Source organism: Mirounga angustirostris, unplaced genomic scaffold (assembly GCF_029215605.1).
Source record: "Mirounga angustirostris isolate CCGP_5_RB_7025 unplaced genomic scaffold, mMirAng1.0.hap1 SCAF_12, whole genome shotgun sequence".
Taxonomy (NCBI): domain Eukaryota; kingdom Metazoa; phylum Chordata; class Mammalia; order Carnivora; family Phocidae; genus Mirounga; species Mirounga angustirostris.
This window is the reverse complement of record NW_026991720.1, coordinates 80,818,499-80,843,303: the sequence shown is the minus strand read 5'-3', so window position 1 is coordinate 80,843,303 and position 24,805 is coordinate 80,818,499. Positions and strand designations below refer to the sequence as shown.

Below are 24,805 nucleotides of genomic sequence, written 5' to 3'. Positions count from 1 at the left end.
AATACCATTTATTTCCTGTGGTGAGATTTATTCTCTTAGCAACTTTTGAGTATTTAACACAGTTTAGTGAGCTATAATCACTATCTGTAATCATATTATCTCTAATCATATACTACATAATAGTGTAATAGTGACATTGACAAGACCGATGTCAAATTAGATCCCCAAAACTTATTCATTTTATAATGGAATTTTGTACCTTTGACCAGCATTTTCCCATTTCCCCAAGCTCCAGTCCCTGGTAATCACCATTTTACTCTCCATCTCTAGGAGTTTAGCTTTTTTAGATTTCTCACATAAGCGAGATCACAAACTATTTATCTTATTTCACTTAGTATAATTCCTTCCAAGTCTCCCCATATTTTCCTAAATGATAGGATTTTCTTCTTTTTCATGGCTGAATAATTTTATACTGTACATCTCCCCCCCAACACACACACACACACACTAAATATCCATTCACCCATTGGTGGACACTTAGATTATTTCCATACCTTGCCTACTGTGAACAATGCTGCAATGATTATAGGAGTGCATATATCTTTTTTAGATCCTCATTTCATTTTTTTTAGAAATGGGGATTACTGAATTATATGGTAATTTTATTTTTAGTTTTTGAGGGCCCTTCATACTGCTTTCTAGAGTGGATGCATAAATTTCCATTCACACCAACAGTGCACAAAGTTCCCTTTTCTCCAATCCTTGCCAAACACTTGCCTCTTCTTTTTGATGACAGCCATTTTAACAGATGTGAGCTGATAATTTCACTGTTGTTTTTATTTGCATTTCCCTGATAGTGATATTGAGCATCTTTTCATGTATCAGTTGGCCATTTGGATGTCTTCTTTAGAAGAATATCTATTCAGTTTATCCTCCCATTTTAAAATCACATTGGTTTTTTTGTTATTGAGTTGTATGAGTTCTTCAAATATTTTGGATATTAACCTTATCAGATATCTGATTTGCACATTTTTTTTCCATTCGGTAGGTTACCTTTTCATTTTTAATTGTTTCTTTTGCTCTGCAGAGCTTTTTAATTTGATGTAGTCTTTTGGTATCCTATCCAAATATTGCCAGGACCAATGTCAAAAAGATTGTTTTCTGTGTTTTCTTCTGAGTTTTATGGTTTCATTTCTTATGTTTAAGTCTTCATTTCATTTGGAGTTAATTTTTGTGAGTGGTGTAAGATAGAGATCTAACTTCATTATTTTGTATGTGGTTATCCAATTTCATGTTACCATTGATTGAAGAGACTCCTTTCATCATTGAGTATTCTTGGCTTCATTATCAAATATTAGTTGACTGTATGTAGGGGGATTTATTCTGGGCTCTGGATTCTGTTCCATTTGACTATGTGTCTATTTTTATACCAGTATCATACTGTTTTGATCACTATAACTTTGAAGTATCATTCTAAATCAGGAAAGAGCTGCTTCCAACTTTGTTCTCCTTCCTCGGGATTGCCTTGGCTGTTTGGGGCTTTTTGTGATTCCATGCAAATTGTATGGTGTTTTTTTTTTTCTATTTTTGTAAAAAATGCTATTAGAATTTAATAGGGATTATGTTGAATCTATAGATGACTTTGGGTAGTATGGACATGTTAGCAATATTAATTCTTCCAATTCATGAACACAGGCTATCTTTCCATTTGTGTCTTCTTCAATTTCTTTCATCAAAGTCTTGTAGTTTCCAGTGTTTAAGCATACTTGAAATATCTCTGGTTTATTTCCAGAATACCACTATCATGTGACTATCGCAATAAAATGAGTTAAATTACTTGTTTGTTTCCCGGTGCATATAAAAGTTATATTTACACTGTTCTGTAGTCTATTAAATGTGCAATAGTCTTATGTTTTAAAAATGTACATACCTTGGGGCGCCTGGGTGGCTCAGTCGTTAAGCGTCCGCCTTCGGCTCAGGTCATGATCCCAGGGTCCTGGGATCGAGCCCCGGATCGAGCCCTGCATCGGGCTCCCTGCTCTGCGGGAAGCCTGCTTCTCCCTCTCCCACTCCCCCTGCTTGTGTTCCCTCTCTCACTGTCTCTCTCTCTGTCAAATAAATAAATAAAATCTTTAAAAAAAAAAAAGGTACGTACCTTAATTAAAAATATTTTATTCCTAAAAACTGCTCACTATCATCTGAGATTTTAGAGAGTCATACTCTTTTTGCTGGGGGAGGGTCTTGCCTCAATGTTGATGGCTGCTAATTGATCAGGATGGTGGGAGCTGAAGGTTGCAGGGGCTATTACAATGTCTTAAAATAAGACAACAATGAAGTTTGCCGCATTGATTGACTCTTCCTTTCAAGATGATATTTGACCCACAGTAGAACTTGTTTCAGAATTGGAGTCAACTGTCTCAAACCCTGCCACCCTTTATCAACTAAGTTCATATCATATTCTAAATCCTTTGTTGTCATTTCTACAATCTTCATAGTAACTTCAGCATGAGTAGATTCCATCTCAAGAAACTTTGGTTTTTTTTAAGATTTTATTTATTTATTTGAGAGAAAAGAGAATGAGAGAGAGTGGGGAGGGTCAGAGGGAGAAGTAGATTCCCCACTGAGCAGGGAGCCCAAGGCGGGACTCGATCCTAAGACTCCAAGATCATGACCTGAGCTGAAGGCAGTTGTTTAACCAACTGAGCCACCCAGGCACCCACAAGAAACTACTTTCTTTGTTTACCCATAAGAAGCAACTCCTCATCTATTAAAGTTTTATCATGAGATTGCAGCATTCAAATATAATAATAATGAAAAAGTTTGAAATATTATGGGAATTACCAAAATGTGACACAAACACACATAGTAAGCAAATACTGTTGTAAAAATGGTGCCTGTAGACTTGCTTGACTCAGGATTGCCAAAAACCTTCAATTTTATAAAAAAATACTGTATCTGTGGAGCATAATAAAGCGAAGTGAAGTGCAATAAAATAAGGTGTGTCTGTACAGGTGTTTACCTCCTTGGTTAAGTTCAACCTAAGTATTTTATTATTTTTGATGCTATTCTGAATGGAATTATTTTATTTATTTCTTTTTCAAATAGTTCATTGTTAGTGAAGAGACTGCAACTAATTTCTGTATATCAATTTTGTATCCTGTAACTACTGAATCCATTGATTAGTTGTAAGTTTTTTTGGTTGAGAATTTAGGATATCCTATATATAAGATCAAAGCATCTGCAAACAAAGTTCATTTTACTTCTTTTCTGATTTGAATATCTTTTATTTCTTTATTTTGACAAATTGCTCTGTCTGGGTCTTCCAGTTCTATGTTGAAAAGAGTGATATGCTTAAGAACCCTTGTCTTGTTCTTCACCTTGGAGGAAAATCTTTCAACCTTTCATTGTTGAATATGTTGTTAGCTGTTATCTTATCATATATGAGGTCTATTCTTTTTATATCAAATTTGTTAAGAGTTTTTATCATAAAAGGATGTTGTATTTTGTCAAAGGCCTTTTCTACATCTATTGAGATGAGTATATGATTTTTGTCTTTTCTTCTGTTAATGTGGCATATCACATTTATTAAATTATATATATTGAACCATTTTTGTATCCCAGGATAAATCTTGCTTGATCTTGATGTGTGATCCTTTTAATGTGCTATTAAACTTGATTTGCTGGAATTTTGTTAAGAATATTTTTGCATCTTTATTCATATGGAATACTGACCTGTGGTTTTCTTGTATTGTCCCTATCTGATTATGGTAGCAGGGTAATGCTGGCCTTATAAAATGAATTTGGGAATGTTCCTTCTTCAACTTTTTTGGGAAGAGTTTTAGAAGGATCAGTGTTAGTTCTTTAAATGTTTGGGAAAATTCTCTAGGAAAACCTTTTATCTGGTCCTGGACCTTTCCTTCTTGGGAGATTTTTGATTACTGATTCAGTTTCTTTACTTATTATTAGACTATTCAGATTTTCTATTTATTCATGATTCTGTTTCGGTAGGTTGTATGTTTCTAGGAATTTTTCCATTTCTTCTGGGTTATCCAACTTATTAATGTATAATTGTTCACAGTAATCTTTTTTGATCCTGTGTATTTCTGTGGTATCAGTTATAATGTCTCTTCTTTCATTTCTAATTTTATTTATTTCAGTTTTCTGTCTTTTTTACTTCCTAGTGAAACGTTTCCCATTTTTTTTAACTTTTCAAAAGAATAGGGCTTGTTTTGTGACCTATCACATGATCTATCCTAGAGAATGTTCCTTATACACTTGAGAAGAATGTGCATTCTGCTGCTGTTAGATGGAACGTTTTATATATGTCTATTAAGTCCATTTGATCTAAAGTATGGCTCAAATCCAAAGTTTTTTGTTGTTTATTTTCTGTCTGAATGATCTATGCATTGTTAAAATTGGAGTATTGAAGTTCCCTACTATTATTGTATTGTCTGTATTTCTCTTCAGCTCTGCTAATGTTTGCTTAATATATTTAGGTACTCCAATGTTGGGTGCATATGTATTTACAATCATTATATATTTTTGATAACTTGAAACTCTTTATCATTATGTAATGACTTTCTTTGACTCTTGTTATCATTTTGGCTTAAATACTATGTTGTCAGATATAAATATAGCTACCCCTATACTCTTTTGGTTTCTATTTGCATAGAATATCTTTTTCTACCCCTTCATTTTGAGTCTTTGTGTGTCTTTAAAGCTGGAGTTAAATCTCTTGTAGGTATCATTTAATTGGGTCTTGTTTTTATCCATCCAAGCATGCTATGCCTTTTGATTGGAGTATTAAATCCATTTATGTTTAAAGTAATTATTGATTTATAAAGACTGACTAATGCTATCTTATTAATTGTTTTCTGGTTGTTTTGAATTTCCCTTTTTCTTTCTTCCTCTCCTGTGACTGCCTTTGTGAATTGATATTTTCTGTAATGGTATGATTTTATTCCCTTCTCTTTATCTTTTGTGAATCTAGGTTTTTGCTTTATGATTATCATGAGGTTTACATAGAACACCTTATAGATATAACAATTTTATGCTAATAATACTTTGACATTGTTCACATACAAAAAGCTCTATCATTTTACTCCTCCCTCCTTTTGTGTTCTTGATGTCACAATTAACCTATTTTTATATTGTGTATTCAGGAGCTATGGTTATTTATAATACTTTTGGGATTTGTGAATATAAAGTTACTCTCCTGTGAATTAAATTTTCCTTAGAATGTTTGCATTGCCTATTTCTTATACACTAAGAATAAATAGGAATGGATTTTAGGACTTCTGAATCTATTTATATAACTTTCAATTATTCTTGTAAATGTATCTATGTTCTTCTCTAATCAGAAATTCAAGGGGATCCAATGTATACTAAAGTTACAAATGTAGTCATAGTGTAGGGAAATGGTATTTTAATGATTATCTGCATTACAATAAACTTCAAAGAACACAGATGTTGAAAAAGATGTTCCATGTCTAAGAAAATAAAAATAATTTTAGTAATTTTAAACAAAAGTAAATTTGTGACATCATTTTCCTTTATACTAAGTTCGGAAAGCTGTTGTTGAAATATCTGTTACAAAAAAGCTATGATGATGAATTTGTAAACAATAGTTTCCTTTTATAAATGATCTCAAGGACCTAAAAAGAATCACCAGGTTCTACATCTGGTATATGGTGACTAATACTGAGCAATCAAAATAGTGGATCTTCATTCAATAAAATTGAGTAAACTTAAGGAAGTTAAAACCTTTATTGGAACTCAGTGTTAATTCATAAAAATCATGGTCCTATAAAATCAAAACACTTGTCTTTGAAATTTATTGAATAAATCCTTAACACCACTGAAATCTGTGGAAAAGTAATGTCCCTATTACTTTCAGCACAAAGAATTAGTTAAAATTCAATGAATCAGGAACTATGAATGAAAAAATATAAAGTCTATAACATAAGTGAGGTCTAAACAAAAACTCAAATGGATAATTGAGTAGAAACTTGATAAACAATAGATTCTTACTTTATGACTAATCTTCTTAGTCACTGATGTATACCTATATTTAGATTAATTAAACTTTGGAGAAAATAAGAATAAACTAGTAAGACAGTAGTAACCATGGCATATTTATCATATTTTATTCTCTTGTATCCTGTATCTCTAAATGGAAACCATGGGAGCTTATCTTCTTGAAATCCAGATTTGGCCTAGGAATTCTTGCCCTCATTTAACTATATTAATTTCTCCTCTATGAACACTTTTCCCTATTACTATTTCCAGAAACAAACAAAAAATAATAACCATTAAAATATATTTGCAAGTTAATGTACATGACATTCTGTTTTAATTTCAACATTGGTAAGAGCCAACCATAAATCTGTATCAATTGATAGTGAGTATGATAATCATTAGAATTTTAAGGCAAATAGAGAGCTAGATAATAATATATAATTATATATTGATTTTTGATGAAAATTATAAAATCCTGACTTTAGGCCTGGGGGTTAATTAGAAGTTAATGTAGTAATGTTCTTCCTATATGCAAATAGTCCAAATGACTCAGGACTCAAAGAATAATTTAACTAGGAAACAAAGTGCTTAATTTTTTTTAGACAGCCTCAAAAGTCACATAGCATTACTTCTGCCATTCTCTATTGGTCAAGTCATCATAGCCCATTCAGGCTCAAGAGGAGGAGGTAGAGACTCAACTTCTTTTTTTTTTTTTTAAAGATTTTATTCATTTATTTGACAGAGAGAGACACAGCAAGAGAGGGAACACAAGCAGGGGGAGTGGGAGAGGGAGAAGCAGGCTCCCCGCAGAGCAGGGAGCCTGATGTGGGACTTGATCCCAGGACCCTGGGATCATGACCTGAGCTGAAGGCAGTCGCTTAACCGACTGAGCCACCCAGGCGCCCAGAGACTCAACTTCTTTATGGGAGAAATGTCAAATAATTTGCTGTCATTTAAAAAAATTATACCAATATACCTTCTGACCATAAATTATTTATATAATTCCCATGAGCAAAAGCACTCATTTCCTTCCAAGATCCCCAAAAGTATTATCCAGTGACCACACAGGATCAAGCTCATGGTCAAAGGTGCCATAATTTAAATCAGATCCACGTATGGATGAAGCTTCTCAGGTGCAATTTTTGAGTTACTATTTCTCTTGATCTGCTCATGCCTCCTGTCACCACCACCACATCCAACCTTCAGTGGTAGGACAACATAGGTATATTAGTCAGTATCCTCTAGAGAAATATATATATATATATGGAGTTTAGAATTGGCTTACACAGTTATGGAGGCCAAGAAGTTCCACAATCTGCCATCTTCAAACTGGAGAACCAGAAAACTCAGTGGCATAATTCAATCCAAGTCTGAAGGTCAGAAAACCGGGATGGGGGAGGGATGCAAAAGTATAAAGTCCTGGTTCCAAAAGCCCAAGAACCAGGAACACTAGTGTCCAAAGGCAGGAGAAGATGGATCTCAGTTCAAGCAGGGAGAGTGAGTTCACCCTTCTTCCATCTTTTTGTTCTACTCAGACCCTCAACAGATTAGATGATGCCCAAGAGCATGGTAATGGCACCCTTCTCTACCCACTCTGCTAATTCAAATGCTGATCTTTTTCAGTGACACCCTCACAGACACACTCAAAAATCATGTTTTATTAGCTATCAGACATGCCTTAGCTCAATCAAGGTGACAAAATGAACCATCACAATAGGATTACAACAGACAATATTTTAAATCTTTTTTTTTAAAGATTTTATTTATTTATTTGATGGAGAGAGACACAGTGAGAGAGGGAACACAAGCAGGGGGAGTGGGAGAGGGAGAAGCAGGCTTCCAGCTGAGCAAGGTGCCCGATGTAGGGCTCGATCCCAGGACCCTGGAACCATGACCTGAGCCAAAGGCAGACGCTTACCAACTGAGCCACCCAGGTGCCCTGACAGTATTTTAAATCTTAAAATAGACCTTAAAAGTTCTTACCACAAGAAAAAAATTGTAAATATGTGTGGTAATGGATATTACCAGACTTATTATGGTGATCATTTTGTAATATATACATATACTGAATCATTATGTTGTATACTTGAAATTAATATAATGTTATGTCAATAAAAAAGTAGAGGAAAAGAGAAGGTACACAAAAGTTATTAGTCCATAACAATTCTATAAACCAAACATACCTACAAGCTAGTTATTTGATTAGAATTCAGACCTGCTCCCTGAAAATGATTCTCTGCAGCATGTGACTCTACCCTACTCATGTTGAGTTTTTGGAACATAGTAATTTAGGGGCATAAAGACCGTTTTTCAAAAATTTTATATTATCTCTGTTCCTTTCAGTGCAGGCTGGTGTGAGCCATTAAAACTGTCTTTTTTAATGCACAATTTGTTCATTAGACAAAATTCAGTTCATTAGATAAAACCTTTAACTGTAAATATCTTCCACTTAATCATTTTGCTACCTTAAGTTCCACAACATAAAAATTGTTGTATGACAAAGCCTTAAATATTCTTAGAAATACTGTGATTAAACAGTATCCACAAGGCCTACCCCTTAGATTTTTAGAAGCCCTTATGTCTTTCTGAAACATCTATGAGAAAATACCTTAAATCTTTCTGGGACCTTAATGAAGAATTTTTCTTTCAAACCTTATCTTTATTTTTATCCTGAGGCTATGTCTTTCTGAGATTTGATTTTTTTTCCCTTAAGGTCTTTCTTAATTTGCAACTCCTTTGCAGACCAGAAAAATTATCAAAGGTAAGAGTTTCTTCTCCTCAAGTTTCCAAAACCATTTTCCTCAATTCCTTTCAACCCTTCATAGACAAGCTCTTCAAGAACTGGCAGGCTTCCATATACTTAGTCCCCAAACCAGCATGTCATAGTGTTTTTGTGTTTGTTTTGTTTTGTTTTTTATGATACTACCCAGATTTTGGTTCCAGTTCCAAATTATGTTACAGTTTTCTAGTTTTTAATAACAAATCACCAAATCTTAATACAAAAAGAGACCCATTTTAATTTTCTAATGGTTCTATGGATCACAATTTTTTAAAAAAGATTTTATTTACTTATTTGAGAGAGAGAGCAAGAGCATGAGCAGGGGAAGGGGCAGAGGGAGAAGCAGGCTCCCCGCTGAGCAGGGAGCCCAACGTGGGGCTCGATCCCAGTACTCCGAGTTCATGACCCGAGCCGAAGGCAGCAGATTAACTGACTGAGCCACCTGGGCACCCTGGGTCACAGGTTTTTTTAAGATTTATTTATTTATTTTATAGAGGGAAAGGGCATACAAACCGGGGAGAAGGACAGAGGGAGAGCTAGAGAATCTCAAGCAGACTGCCCACTGGGCACGGAGTCTGACTTGAGGCTCAATCTCAAGCTCAATTTTAATAGACCTCTGACTCACAATATTTGGGACCTTCACTAGAAAGACCAGAACAGCTGGGATTACTCAAAAAGCTGGAGATTAAAGTGATCTGGAGTCTTCTTTCCTCATATATCTGGTACCCGGACTGGAAGGACTCAATGCTTAGGCTTAGCTGAAATTACTGAACAAAAGAGCTACACAGGTTTCCCCATTCAGCTTGGGCTTACTCATGTTATGGGATTTTTAAGGTAGTCAAACTTCATACATTATGACATATCTCTAAGAATGAGTGTTTCAGCAAAAGATGAAAACCACATAGCATTTTACTACGTAACTTAGAAAGTCACAAAGAGTAACTTTTGTTATATTCCTGTGGATGAAATAGTCGCAAGCCTGGGCAGATTCAAAAGGAAAAATTAGAATCCACCTGTCAATGGGAAAAGTATAAAAAAAAAAAAATGGGGCCATGTTCTAAAATTACCATAATAATATATAAATAATATGCAAATAATAATGTCTTTTCTGTTTAGTAATGTGGAATGAATATTTTAAGGGATCTGTATATTTATTCTTCATACATTTGCTTTCTGTATTTATTTTTTTAAAAAAACTCCAATCTAGAATTTTTACATGAATATCCATTTTAAGATGGATATTTCTTTAGTTTATATTTGATTTGAATAGGTTATGAAACACAGTCTATAATACTAAATTGATCAAAATATGAATATCTAGAATAAAGGCAATTGAAGTATAATTATGTGGGTTATAGGTTATATAGTTTAGCAAACTTATCAGAAAAAAATTAGCTAAAAATCCAAAAGGTTGCAAAACATATTGCCTCTTCTTAAAATTAGTTTTCCAGCTAATTGAAGTATATTCTTCTCTACTAACACTCTCTAACTTATTCAACCATTCCAGTTCTTCTATATTATATCAGCAATTGAAAAAAAAAATCAAAATTTTAAAAATAAATTTTGGACAAAAGTAACTAAGTATTTCACACTAATCTAACTGAAATATTATGCTTTCTTTTATTAATTTTTAAAGATTTATTCATCCATTTTAGAGAGAGAGAGCATGAGCAGGGGAGGGGCAGAGGGAGAGAGAGAGAAACAGACTCCCTGCTGAGCATGGAGACTGACGTAGGACTCGATCCCACAACCCTGAGACCATAACCCAAGTCAAAACCAACAGTCGGATGCCCAACTAACTGAACACCCAGGTGCCCCTGGAATATTTTACTGGAAGTATTAGAGAACTAGAATTTCAGAGCCAAATACAGAAGAGAAAGGAAGAATAAATTGACAAGAATTTTTCTCTCTCCTTAAGGCAAATTTTTAATTTTGGAAGCTGAAAGTGAGGAGCTGAGTATCCAGGAAAATCTTTTAGCAGATATAAGTCTACTAAAGAAGATATTAATGAATTTAACAGGTTTCATATAGGACTCTGTTGGACTACCTCACAGGAATTAGAGTTTAACAGAAATTTACCAGGCTTCACAAGGACCAAAGCTCAGAGTTGAAAAATTGTGCCAAATAAAAGATGTTATCACAGAACAGGAAACATAATAGATTGGACACACTGCAAAATTGAAAATTAAAAAAAAAATGCAATAACCAAAACTAGAAAAATAATAGATTAGACAAAGTTGAAGAGAGAATTGGTGAACTGGAAAATAAAGCAGAAGAATATATCCATCCTACATTTATACAAGGATGAAAATGTGGTAATTATGCACAAAAAAAGCATTAAGCAAACATGGAAGAGAAATTTTAAAAAGGCCAATGTATGTGTAATTGGTTTTACAGAAGAGAGAAGAGATAGAATTGGGAAGAAAGAATATTTGAAGTGATAATGGTGAATAATTTTCCAAAGCTGACATAAAAATAACAAGTCACAGATTTAAGTAGTACTACACAAACCCAAGTAAGGTAAGTACAAAGAAAACTATGTCTATGGGCACCACATACATTAACTTAAAACTAAATATGAAAAGGCAATTTTAAATCAATCAAAAAATACATATTAGTATCAAAGGAGCTATAAAGTCTAATCATTAACTTCTCAATAAGAACAATGGACATCACAGAAAAATTGAATTATTGTATTTTCAAAATGCTGAAAGATACTTCCAAACTAAAACAATATATATTTATGAAACTTCTATAAGAAAATATAGGTGAATAACTATTAATTTTTGTGAAAGCACATGTACGGCTGGTTAAAAAAAACCTCGACAATAAAAAAAATACAAGTGAATTTCATCTAAATTATAAATTTCTATTTGTCAAAGGGTACCATTAAGTAAATGAAACGAGCTACAGATATTTAGAAAGCATGTTTGTTACACGTACATATGACAAAGGACTTTTAAGGATAATACATTAAAAAAAAACTCCTAATAGTAATTTTTAAAAAAAGCAACACATCTAGATATGGATAAAAGGCTTGAACAGAGATTTTACAAAATATTTTTGATTGGCCAACTGTTCATGAAAATGTGTTAACATAAGGTAGGTATCAGGTAATATCAGGTAAATGCAAATTATAACCACAATGAAATTTCATTTTAACATGCTAGAAGAACAAGAGGTGGTGGGTGGAGGGAGAGACTGACATTAGCAAATGTTGGAAAATGTGGAGTAGCTAGAGATTACATACATCGTGTGGGAGTAAAATATGATAAAACACCTTTGAAAAAGGTACAGTTTCCTATGAAGTTAAACAGATATTTACCCATGACCCAACTATCCTTTCCTTACCATTTACCTAACAAAAATACATGTCCACACAAAAACCTATACAAAATGTTCATAGTGATCCTATTCATAATAGCCATAAATTGGACAGAATACAAATGCCCATTAGCAGAAAATGGATAAATTGTGATATATTCATATAGTGGGATAAGATTAAGTGATAAAAATGAATAAACTATTCACATATGCAACAACATGGATGCATTTCAATGACATTACATTGAAAGAAAGAAGACAAATGCAAAAGAATAGATCCTGCATGATTCCACTTATACAAAGTCCAAGCATAGTGAAATTAATCTAAAGTGACAGAAGAAATTTGTTGTTTTCACGGGTAGAAGTGGGGAGATATGAAGGGTGACTCAAAAAAAAACACAAAGGAATTTAAATGTGGGTATAAAAATGTTAAATATACATTGCTAAAACTCAAGGAACTCAACACTCTTAAAGATGTAGGCATTTTATTGTGTACGTATTATACCTTAATGAATAAACAAAAAAGATATAAAAATTTGTACTCTTTAACCATTAAAGATATTGAATAAGCAATTAATCCACTCCTTCTACCCTAACAGATTCCAATTTACACACGCTTATACAAAAATAAAAGTAACACTTCCAAACTTGGTTTAAGATTGCATTGCCTTAATACCAATACCTGACGAGCATAATATAAGAAAGGCAAGTTCCAAGCAATTCTCTCTCATGAACATGGATTTTAAAATTGGCAACTTAAGTGTATTTGGGAGTGGGGGGGAGGGAAGTGGGTGTGTGTAAAATTCCAACCAAGTTGGATTTATTCTAGGAATGCAAGTTTCTTTTAAAAGTCTCTCAACATAATTTACTATTATTAAGAGGATAAAAAAAGAAAACTCAATTTTTACATGCAAAAGATGAATTTGATAACATTTACATTCAATACATGTCTTTCTAAACTAGGATTATAGGGGCACCTGGGTAGTTCAGTTGTTAAGCGTCTGCCTCTGGCTCAGGTCGTGATCCCAGGGTCCTGGGATCGAGCCCTGCATCGGGTTCCCTGCTCGGCAGGAAACCTGCTTGTCCCTCTCCCACTCCCCCCTGCTTGTGTTCCCTCTCTCACTGTGTCTCTCTGTCAAATAAATAAAATCTTTAAAAAAATTTAAAAAAAACTAGGATTATAAAGGGATTATACAAAAACTTATGGCAAACATACACTTAATAAAATTTGAGACTTTTCCCTTTGAGTTTGGGAATGAGGCAGTATTATCTGGTATCATTGCTTCTATTTAATATTACACTTGAGGTTTTTCCTCACCAATGCAATAAAGCAAGTAAAAGAAGTAATGGAAACGAGGAAATATAATTGTCATTCCAGATATAAATTTGCATGAGAAGAACAAACAGAATCTATTCTAAATTATTAAGATAAATAAGTAAATCTAGTAAGTTCACTGTATAGGAAAATTAATTGTATTCCCATTAATCAGTACAACTGGAAATTGAATTTTTTTAAAAAGTTCTATTAACCATTGCATCAAAAAATATAAGATACCTAGGAATAAATCTAAATGTTTTATAAGACTCCAGAAAGAAAACAAATCATTACAGGGATTTTTAGATTTTAAAATTAATATTGAGATAAAAGCGCCAAAAATAGGAAAATGTTGAAGGAGAATATTGGAGGACTTAGTCTATGGTCTATATAAAATTAATGTAAAGGCATAATAAGTAAGATTTTGTTATATTGTTACAATATTAGCTAAAACAATACAGTATTATAGAGTCCAGAAATCAATGTACATAAAACAAAAACAAACTGAAGAATAATAGGGGAAATGATGACCTTTCTAATAAACAACCTAAGTATCTATTAATAATAGAATAGGTCAAAAAAATAGGTGTATTCATATAATGAAATATTATACAACATAGTGGTTCTGAAAGGGTGGTTAGGGGTACCTTAAGAGTCCCTGAGGCTCTTGCAGGTGATCTACAAAGGGAAAATTGTCTTGATAATAATACCAAGATATATGTGCCATCTTCACTGTTATTCTTTCACAAGTGTTCAGAATATTATTCCACTTATATGAAGTTCAAGACCAGGTGAAATTAATCTCATATGGCAAAAATAAGAAATTAGTTGTATCCAGGGATACAAGTGGAAGATGTATGAGGGATGACAGATTTAGTACAGTTTCTGTTCCCCATTTTAATTTACCTTTAAGAAATTACACTTACAGAGCTTCTGTAGTGTCAAAGAATATCCATAATAATCTGAAAAAGACATTAAAACAACTTTCCTTTTCCAACTACACATTTGCATGAGACTACCTTTCCTTCAAACTATTCAACCAGACAACTTATAGCAACAGATTAAATGCAGAAGCTGATATAAAATCCAGCTTTCTTCTATTAATACAGATATTAAAGAGATTTGAAAAAATGTTAAACAATGCCACTCTTCTCAATTTTGTTTGGAAAATATAGTTATTCTTCACACAAAAAAATGTTGCCATGATTATTTCATTATTACTGTATTAAGTTAATAAATACTGAAAAAACTTTAGTTTTTAACACAATGGATGTATATGTTTATTTTATGATAATCTGTTGTTCTGTACACTCTTGACACATACACTTTTGTGTGTATATTTTGACTAAATGTTTAAGATTAATTAGAAAAAAAGAATAATTAGGAAAACAAGAATATTTAATTAGGGGTAATGATTTTATATTATAGGAGAAGATTTTCTGAGTCCTTTTCCATTAAAATATCACCCATTTTTCAATTATAAGTTTTAAAAAATTCTTGGGTGTTTACCCAAAGAATACAAAAACACTAATTTGAAAGGATAGATGCACCCTTATGTTTACTGCAACATTATGTACAATAACCAAATTATGGAAGCAGCCCAAATGTACATCAAAAGATGAATGGATAATGAAGATGTGGTATGTATATAAAGGAGTATTATTAGGCTATAAAAAGAGTTAAATCTTGCCATTTGCAACAACATGTATTATGGATCTAGAGAGTACAACGCTAAGTCAGAGAAATACAAATACCATATGACTGTACTCATATGTAGAATTCAAGAAACAAAATAAATGAACAAAGAGGAAAAAAGACAAATAAAAAAACAGACTTAACTATACCGAACAGATGGTTACCAGAGGGGAACTGGATGGGAGGGATAGGTGAAATAGGTGAAGGGGATTAAGAGTACATTTATCTTGATGAGCACTGAATAATATATAGGATTGATGAACCATTATATTGTACACCTGAAACTAATATAATACTGTATGTTAACTATACTGGAATTAAAATTTAAATAAACAAATAAAGTTTTAGAGAATTCTTGATTACTATTATCAGGAAATAAATAGAGCCTTCTAGGATTAGAAACATCAACTTCATTTACTCTTCATTACTCTTCTTTTCCATATATTTTTTTTCATTTTAAACAAGAAGTTTATTTAAGCAACAAGACGCTTGACTTGAAGGGAAAACTATCTACGATTCATTTCTTTTAGAGTAATTTATCCCTACTTAAAGACAGGTTGCCCTACATGTAACAGCTAAGAACAAAAAAGTTATAAAATTGTCCTTGGTTTTACAATGATAAATGAAAAACATTAAAATCCTCCAATCGAACAAGGTATGCAAGGATTTTTATGTTGTTCTTTTTTTGTTAAACTGTGAGAGCAAAATAACTTACTGGAATATAAAGATAAGAGCTGACTGAGCATGCCACTAATGGAGAGAGGGGGTATCTTCACAGAAGCAGTATTTTCCCCCATCCCATCTCCATTTGATGTCGATCAAAACATACCATTGGCTATTTAGTTAAAAAAAATGCAATATGCTTGTGCACATACACAGTTACTTTATGTCCAATAAAGGAATGGGGAAGGGAGAAAATGAAAGAATAGAGAAAACTATACCGAAGTAGTCAGGATGTGGTAGAACCAAATTGCGGCTTTCTAATTGAGAATGTCTCCTTGATCTGGAGGAACAGAGTTCTGGAGTAAAGTAGCAGGTTCCCTTTTTAGTAGACACCTCCTGTCTGCTGCTGGAACACATCAATTGTATCTTCATCCTCCATTTCCAACTGTGCAGGTGTGTCTGTTTCATTGATTGGCTGCCCATCAAATCGGAATCTGATCTGCCTCATTGACAAACCCTGTCGTTCACAATAGGCTTTCATTAGATCACTAAGTGGTGTGTGCCTCTTAATCGTAAACTGCACCACAGAACCATCCTGCCCCGCCACCTTCAAATTAATATGATCGTTGTTCTCAGTCTTGACTCCTTCCTTGGGCTTTTCGTCGGCCATGGCGAGCGCCCGAGTCTCCTCAGCTGCCGCTGCACAAAAGAGGTACCAGGTCCGCACCGAACGAGCACGCAAGCAGCTCCAGGAGCGGCAGAAGAAGGAGGCGGCGGCGGTGGAGGAGGGAGAGCCTCTTGTCCATTTTTGATCATAGGTAGAGACTAAAATGTATTACTAAAGCTCTTATAACTTTTCATGAGGTAATTATTTGTCTGTCCTTTAACCATTCTGTTATCTGAATTAATAAAGCAATCAAACATTTTTTTTTTAATTCAATTTCAGGCTGGTTACACAAACTGATCTCACTTGAGATGATTACCAGCAGTGGAGATAGTATTTCAATACAATCAAAGATTAGCTGTGGAACACATGAAAAAACCTCAAGTTTTCCAGATCCTAGTACAAAGATGTCAAGGAGAATAAACTAGGGTCTTGGAGAGAAATAAGAGATTAATTGATACTGGGAATGAATAACAAATATTTTTATCTCCTACTATGTACAGAAACTGTCTAAATTTATATTAATGTTGAAAATAACACTGTGAAATAGGTGATATTTTTTTCCCTGTTGGAATTTGTCAAAGAGGCTTTCATATCACTATCAATGATCTAGCCAACATTGGTGGCCTTCCAGTTCATTATAAATGTATCACAGTCACCAGAAGTGATTTAAATATGGTAAATCTCTAATCATGGCACAGTTGATATTCTGTAGTCACTAGAATTAGAGATTTAAAGACATAGAAACCAGGTTGGTTCTGCTTAAAGAAAAAAATATTCAGCAAGTCAACCAATACTGGAGATCTTTGGTGCCCCCAAATGATCCATAGACTAAAACATATGAGAACTAGCATTCTAGAAGATATGAGAACTAGTATTCTAGAAGATACGTCCTTAATTAAAATTCTTTTGAATTCCATATAATCACATTTCAGCAACTTTATCCTTTGAATGAATGAATTCTTTCTAGATGTAAGTGGCTCTTCACTTGTGTCTCCTGATTTGGACACACTTATAAGGGTTATATAATATATTTCATTTTTAATTGCAGAAGCTTCAATAGTCAGATTAAAGAATTAGAGGTAGAAAATAATAGGAAACTTATTTTTTCCATTTTCTCTCTTCTCTCTTTCCTTCAAATCCTTTCTCTTTCTTTTCTTTTCTTTCTTTCTTTCCTTCCTTCCTTCCTTTCTCTCTTTCTTTCTTTCTTTCTTTCTTTCTTTCTTTCTTTCTTTCTTTCTTTCTTTCTTTCTTTCTTTCAAATACTTTCAACATTTTCTCTCAGGATCCAGTATTAACTTTCACTTAACAGCAATCTCAAAAGTATGCCTCTTAGTCAACTCCCTAGAGGAAATGGTAAACCAATAAAAACAGAGACAGTACAATCATTTTTGGCATGAGAGCATAACTTATTTGAACACATCAGGAGGCATCAATAAAATATAGTGATGCACAAGATAAATGGAAATATGATATCCTGTACAGTTATAGATTAAAGAGTGTCTCTTCTAATATACATGTCAGTCTAACAAGGAGATGGTCTAAAGGACTCTGGTGTCTATCAGGCCATGGAGTCATCCTGGGAAGATATAGTACAGATTATTTAGAGATCCACAAATAGAATACTGCAAATAAACAGAGGGATTTATGTCTTTATGGATTTCAAGATACAACATTTCAATTAGAGAATTACAGTGTTTAACCTTGTGGAATGTCACAGGGTACAAATTTTAAAAATACCTTAGTTGTGGGGTGCCTGCGTGGCCCACTTGGTTAAGCATCTGCCTTCGGCTCAGGTCATGATCCCAGGGTCCCAGGATCAAGCCCCACATCAGGTTCCCAGCTCAGTGGGGAGCCTGCTTCTCCCTCTCCCTCTGCCTCTCCCCCGACTCGAGCTCTCTCTTGCTCTCAAATAAATAAAATCTTTCAAAAAAATATACCTTAGTTGAAGTGGTCATTTATGAGATACTTAACTACTTGATTAAATATATATATTTAAATATCTAAGATAAGAAAAAAGAAAGAAAATTCCAGATACAGGGGCACCTGAGTGGCTCAGTAATTCAGCATCTGCCTTCAGCTCAGATCATGATCCTGGGATCCTGGGATCGAGCCCCGCATCAGGCTCCCTGCTCTGTAGGAAGCCTGCTTCTCCCTCTCCCACTCCCCCTGCTTGTGTTCCATCTCTTGCTGTGTCTCTCTCTCTGTCAAATAAATAAAAAAAAAATCTTTAAAAAAAGAAAATTCCAAATACCTATCACAGAATGTTAATAAGAAAGTTGACTAGATCATCTGAGATAATATCTATGTGCTAGGCAAACCCTCAAACCAATTGCTTTCTATCAAAATAATATCAAGCCCCGTGTTGGGCTCCATGCTCAGTATGGAGTCTGCTTGAGATTCTCTCTCCCTCTATCCCTTCTGCTCCTGCTTTCTCCCTCTCTAAAATAAATATATAAATCTTAAAAATAAATTTTCTTTTTAAGTAATCTCTATACCCAGTGTGGGGCTCAAAGTTACAACCTTGAGATCTAGAGTCACATGCTCTACAAATTGAGCTAGCCAGGTACCCCTCACTTTATTTTGAATATTACAATATCATAACCCACAAGGCAAATGACATACAATTCACCTTTGAACAACACAGGGGTTTAGGTGCCAACCTCCCATGCAGTCAAAAATCCATCTACAATTTTTCAGTCCCCCAAAACTTAACCTCTAATAGTCTACTGTTGACTGGAAGGAAGCCTTACTCATAACATACACAGTTGATTAATACATATTTTGCATGTTATATGCATTATATACTCTATTCTTAAAATTAAGTAAGCTAAAGAAAATAAAGTAACTAAGAAAATAATAAGTAAGAAAATACTGTACTGTATCAGTGCTCTAAGTTTACATCATCCGTTTACAAGATAAATCATCTGTCTGTCAGTACCTACAGCCATATTGTGTTATATGATACAAAATACCGTAGATGTTACACATACAATTAACATTAGACATCAAAAATGAAAAGATAATGTGAAAAAATTTTTATGTACAAGTATAACAATTCATGCATTGATAATGAAGAAGTGATATGATTGCTTTATGGTAGCCTAGTGTAATCTATATGATTGCTCAGGTAGCCTAGTCTATACAATAATGAGTGAATCCTTATAAAATTTTTATGGCATACATCATTACAGTCACTCATAATATAGTATTGGAAACAATATTATATTGAAAAAAATGTAGCTGTGATGTACACAGTTTCTCCAAGTAATAGGAAAGTTTTCCTATTAAGAGAAATGCCTATTGTACAATAATATAATTCTTTGAAAGCAGAGTTATAAAATAGCAAGTAAACTAACACATTTTTAATTTTATATTAACTATCACTCACCTTATGTCTGTATAAGAATAGGCTATCCACTTCCATACAAGTCTTGCACACAATTTTCTATGCTGAATAGTTAAGTGATAAAGATGATGATGATGATGATGATGATGATAATGATGACCCAGAAACATCTCATACAGTCCTTGCCTTACAGTTATTAGATTTTCACACAAAGATACTCACACCTACACAACAGGTAAGTTTATTAACTGTACAGCATGATGATTATTTACTGCTCATTAAGTGGAAGTGCATCATCATAAAAGTCTTCATTCTTTTGCTTTTTCATGTATCTAAAAATGTTTCTATATGATACCAATGTTTATTCCGCCATCTGCTTTAGTTTCAGTGCCCATATCATAGAAGAGTCTATGTCATAAAAGAAATCAAAAGCAGTCTTGAATAGTCAGAACCCTTGTGCCAGATTGTCTAATGTCCATTTGTTTTCTGGCACTGCTTCTTCTATGACTTCTTCCTCATCATCTGGCACTGGTATGAGAGCACTCATCTCCATCAAGTCATCAGTTAATTCCTCTGGTGTGGTTTCTCGAGTTTCTCCAAGATCTGTATCTTGAAACTCTTCACCACCCACCTTTTTTTGTCATAGTCACAATCTCTTTCATGATTTCCTTGATTGGCTCTGTCTATAAATTCTGTGAAGTCATACACAACATCTGGACACAGTTGTTGGTTCCCCCCCACCTATAGAAATTTGTTTCAGGCTTGATAGCTTTCACAGCATTTATTTTATTTTATTTTGTTATGTTATGTTAGTCATACCATACAATACTTTATTTTGTTATGTTATGTTAGTCACCATACAATACATCATTAGTTTTTGATGTGGTGATCCACGATTCATTGTTTTCGCATAACACCCAGTGCTCCATGCAGTACGTGCCCTCCTTAATACCCATCACCAGTCTAACCCATCCCGCCGCCCCCTTTCCCTCTAAAACCCTCAGTTTGTTTCTCAGAGTCCATAGTCTCTCATGGTTCATCTCTCCCTCCAATTTCCCCCCTTCATTGTTCCCTTCCTTCTCCTAACGTCCTCCATGCTATTCCTTATGTTCCACAAATAAGTGAAACCATATGATAATTGACTTTCTCTGCTTGACTTATTTCACTTAGCATAATCTCCTCCAGTTCCATCCATGTTGATGTAAAAGTTGGGTATTCATCCTTTCTGATGGCTGAGTAATATTCCATGGTATATATGGACCACATCTTCTTTATCCATTCATCTGTTGACGGACATCTCGGCTCTTTCCACAGTTTGGCTATTGTGGACATTGCTGCTATGAACATTGGCGTGCATATGGCCCTTCTTTTCACTACATCTGTGTCTTTGGGGTAAATACCCAGTAGTGCAATTGCTGGGTCATAGGGTAGCTCTATTTTTAAATTTTTGAGGCACCTCCACACTGTTTTCCAAAGTGGCTGTACCAACTTGCATTCCCACCAACAGTGTAAGAGGGTTCCCCTTTCTTCACAACCTCTCCAACATTTGTTGTTTCTTGCCCTGTCAATTTTTGCCATTCTAACTGGTGTAAGGTGGTATCTCAATGTGGTTTTGATATGAATTTCCCTGATGGCTAATGATGATGAACATTTTTTCATGTGTCTGTTAGCCATTTGTATGTCTTCTTCAGAGAAGTGTCTATTCATCTCTTCTGCCCATTTTTTGACTGGTTTGTTTTTTGGGTGTTGAGTTTGACAAGTTCTTTATAGATCTTAGATATCAGCCCTTCATCTGTAGTGTCATTTGCAAATATCTTCTCTCATTCTGTGGGTTGCCTCTTTGTTTTGTTGACTGTTTCCTTTGCTGTGCAGAAGCTGTTTATCTTGGTGAAGTCCCAAAAGTTCATTTTTGCTTTTGTTTCACTAGCTTTTGGAGATGTATCTTGAAAGAAGTTGCTGTGGCCGATGTCAAAGAGGTTATTGCCTATGTTCTCCTCTAGGATTTTGATGGATTCCTGTCTCACATTGAAGTCTTTCATCCATTTTGAGTTTATCTTTGTGTATGGTGTTAGAGAATGGTTGAGTTTTCATTCTTCTGCATGTGGCTGTCCAATTTTCCCAGCATCATTTATTGAAGAGACTGTCTTTTTTCCATTGCATATTTTTTCCTGTTTTGTTGAAGATTATTTGACCATAGAGTTAAGGGTCCATTGCTTCTCAGCCTTTTGGCTAAGATCAAGTGTAGAGTTAAGGGTCCATATCTGGGCTCTCTATTCTGTTCCATTGGTCAATATGTCTGTTTTTGTGCCAGTACCATGCTGTCTTGGTGATCATTGCTTTGTAATATAGCTTGAAATTGGGCAACGTGATGCCCCCAACTTTGTTTTTCTTTTTCAACATTTCCTTGGCGATTCAGGGTCTTTTCTGATTCCATACAAATTTTAGGATTGTTTGTTCCAGTACTTTAAAAATGCCATTGGAATTGGCACTGAAGGTATAGATTGCTCTGGGTAGCATAGACATTTTAATAGTGTTTATTCTTCTGATCCATGAGCATGGAATGTTTTTCCATCTTTTTGTGTCTTCTTCAATTTTTCATGAGTGTTCTGTAGTTCCTAGAGTATAGATCCTTTACCTCTTTGGTTAGGTTTATTCTGAGGTATTTATGGTTTTTGGTGCTATTGTAAATGGAATTGTTTCTCTAATTTCTCTTTCTACAGTTGCATTTTTAGTGTATAAGAGAACAACTGATTTCTGTGCATTGATTTTGTATTCTGCCACATTATTGAATTGCTGTATGAGTTCTGGTAATTTGGGCGTGGAGTCTTTTGGGTTTTCCACATAAAGTATCATGTCATCTGCGAAAAGAGAAAGTTTGACTTCTTCTTTGCCAATTTGAATACCTTTTATTTCTTTTTGTTGTCTGATTGCTGTTGCTAGGACTTCTAGTACTATGTTGAACAATAGTGGTGAGAGTGGGCACCCTTGATGTGTTCCTGATCTTAAGGGAAAGGCTCTCAGCTTTTCCCCATTGAGGATGATATTCACTGTGGGTTTTTCATAGATGGATTTTATGAACTCGAGGAATGTTCCCTCTACTCTATACTCTGAAGAGTTTTCATCAGGAAAGGATGTTGTATTTTGTCAAATGTTTTTTCTGCATCAATTGAGAGGACCATATGGTTCTTCTCTCTCCTCTTATTAATGTGTTCTATCACATTGGTTTGCGAATGTTGAACCACCCTTGCATCACAAGGATAAATCCCACTTGCTCGTGGTGGATGATCCTTTTAATGTATTGTTGGATCCTGTTAGCTAGGATTTTGTTGAGGATTTTGGAATCCATATTCATCAGGGATATCGGTCTGAAATTCTCCTTTTTGATGGGGTCTTTGCCTGGTTTGGGGATTAAGGTAATGCTGGCCTAGAATGAGTCTGGAAGCTTTCCTTCTGTTTATATTTTTTTAAACAGCTTCAGGAGAGTAGGTATTATTTCTTCTTTGAATGTTTGGTAGAATTCCCCAGGGAATCCATACCCAGGCCCTGGACTCTTTTTTGGGGGGAGGTTTTTGATCACGGCTTCAATCTCGTTACTGGTTATTGGCCTATTTGGTTGTCAATTTCTTCCTGATTCAGTCTTGGCAGTTTATAGGTTTCCAGGAGGGCATTCATTTCATCCAGATTGCTCAGTTTATTGGCATATAGTTGTTGATAATAATTTATAATAATTGTTTCTACTTCCTTGGTGTTAGTCGTGATCTCTCCCCTTTCATTCATAATTTTATTAATTTGGGTCCTTTCTCTTTTCTTTTGGATAAGTCTGGCCAGTGGTTTATCGATCTTATTAATTCTTTCAAAGAACCAGCTTCTAGTTTTGTTGATCTGATCTACTGTGTTTCTGGTTTCTAATTCATTGATCTCTGCTCTAATCTTAATTATTTCTCTTCTAATGCATGGTTTAGGCCTCATTTGTTGCTTTTACTGTAGTTCTTTAAGATGTAGAGTTAGTTGGTGAATTTGGGATTTTTCTATTTTTTTTGAGTGAGGCTTGGTTGGCTATGTATTTCCCCCTTAGGACCGCCTTTGCAGTATCCCATAGGTTTTGGACCAATGTGTTTTCATTCTCATTGGTTTCCATGAATTGTTTAAGTTCTTCTTCTGGCCAGGCTCCCTCCCGCTGCCGTTTATCCTCTGATATCTGCCCGCGGAATCTCGGCTCCCTGCTTCTGACCTCGAAACCAACCACCAGCGATATTCTGTAGAGATCTAGATCTTCTTACATCTCAGGCTGATTTCATGGGTGTTCAGAGTGGTCTGGTAGATATCCATCTCAATTCCAGGAACCAGGTGGAATAGGGTCCCCTACTCCTCTGCCTCTTTTCCTCGCCCCCACAGCATTTTCTATAACAATGGTGGCATCTTCATGATGTAATCCTTCTGGATTGCATGATGTTCTATCAGGGTTCTCTTCCAAAGTGTTGACAATTTTTTTTCCATAGAGTATTGTGTATAATGAGTTTTAAATGTCCTTATTACCCCCTGATGTAGAGGCTAAATTAGAGTCATTGTGTTTGAGGGCAAGTAGACCATTTCAATACCTTTGGTGTTGAACTCATGGGGTTCTGGGTGGCTAGGGGAATTGTCCAATATCAAAAGAACTTTAAAAGGCAATCCCTTACTGGCAAGGAACTTCCTGACTTCAGTGACAAAACATCAATGGAATCAATCTGAAGAAAGTGTTCTCAATGCCCAGGCCTTCTTGCTGTGCAACCAAAAGAATGACAGCTGATGTTTATCTTTTCCCTACAAAGCTCAGGGGTTAGCAGCTTTACAGATAAGGGAATTGATCATAAACCCAATTGCATTTGCATTAAACAATAGAGTTAGCTTATCCCTTTTTGCCTTAAATTCTGGTGCTCGGGATTCTCTTCATTACTAATAAATGTACTTTATGGCTTTTTTTTTTTACAAAATTAAGACACTTTTGTCTGCATCAACAGGCAAATATCTTTTCAAGCAAATATTTTTTCTCCTCAATTATTTTCTTTTTTTTTCCTT

At 34.5% G+C, this 24,805-nt stretch overlaps 1 protein-coding gene across 1 annotated transcript; it reads right to left on the bottom strand.

The window, feature by feature from the left end:
- Positions 1-15,966: 15,966 nt before the first annotated feature.
- Positions 15,967-16,513, bottom strand: LOC123836009 (small ubiquitin-related modifier 2). The gene has a single exon (XM_045865149.3). It carries the CDS (start codon positions 16,402-16,404, stop codon positions 16,117-16,119), a length of 288 nt encoding a protein of 95 aa, XP_045721105.1. The 5' UTR covers positions 16,405-16,513; the 3' UTR covers positions 15,967-16,116.
- Positions 16,514-24,805: the final 8,292 nt, after the last annotated feature.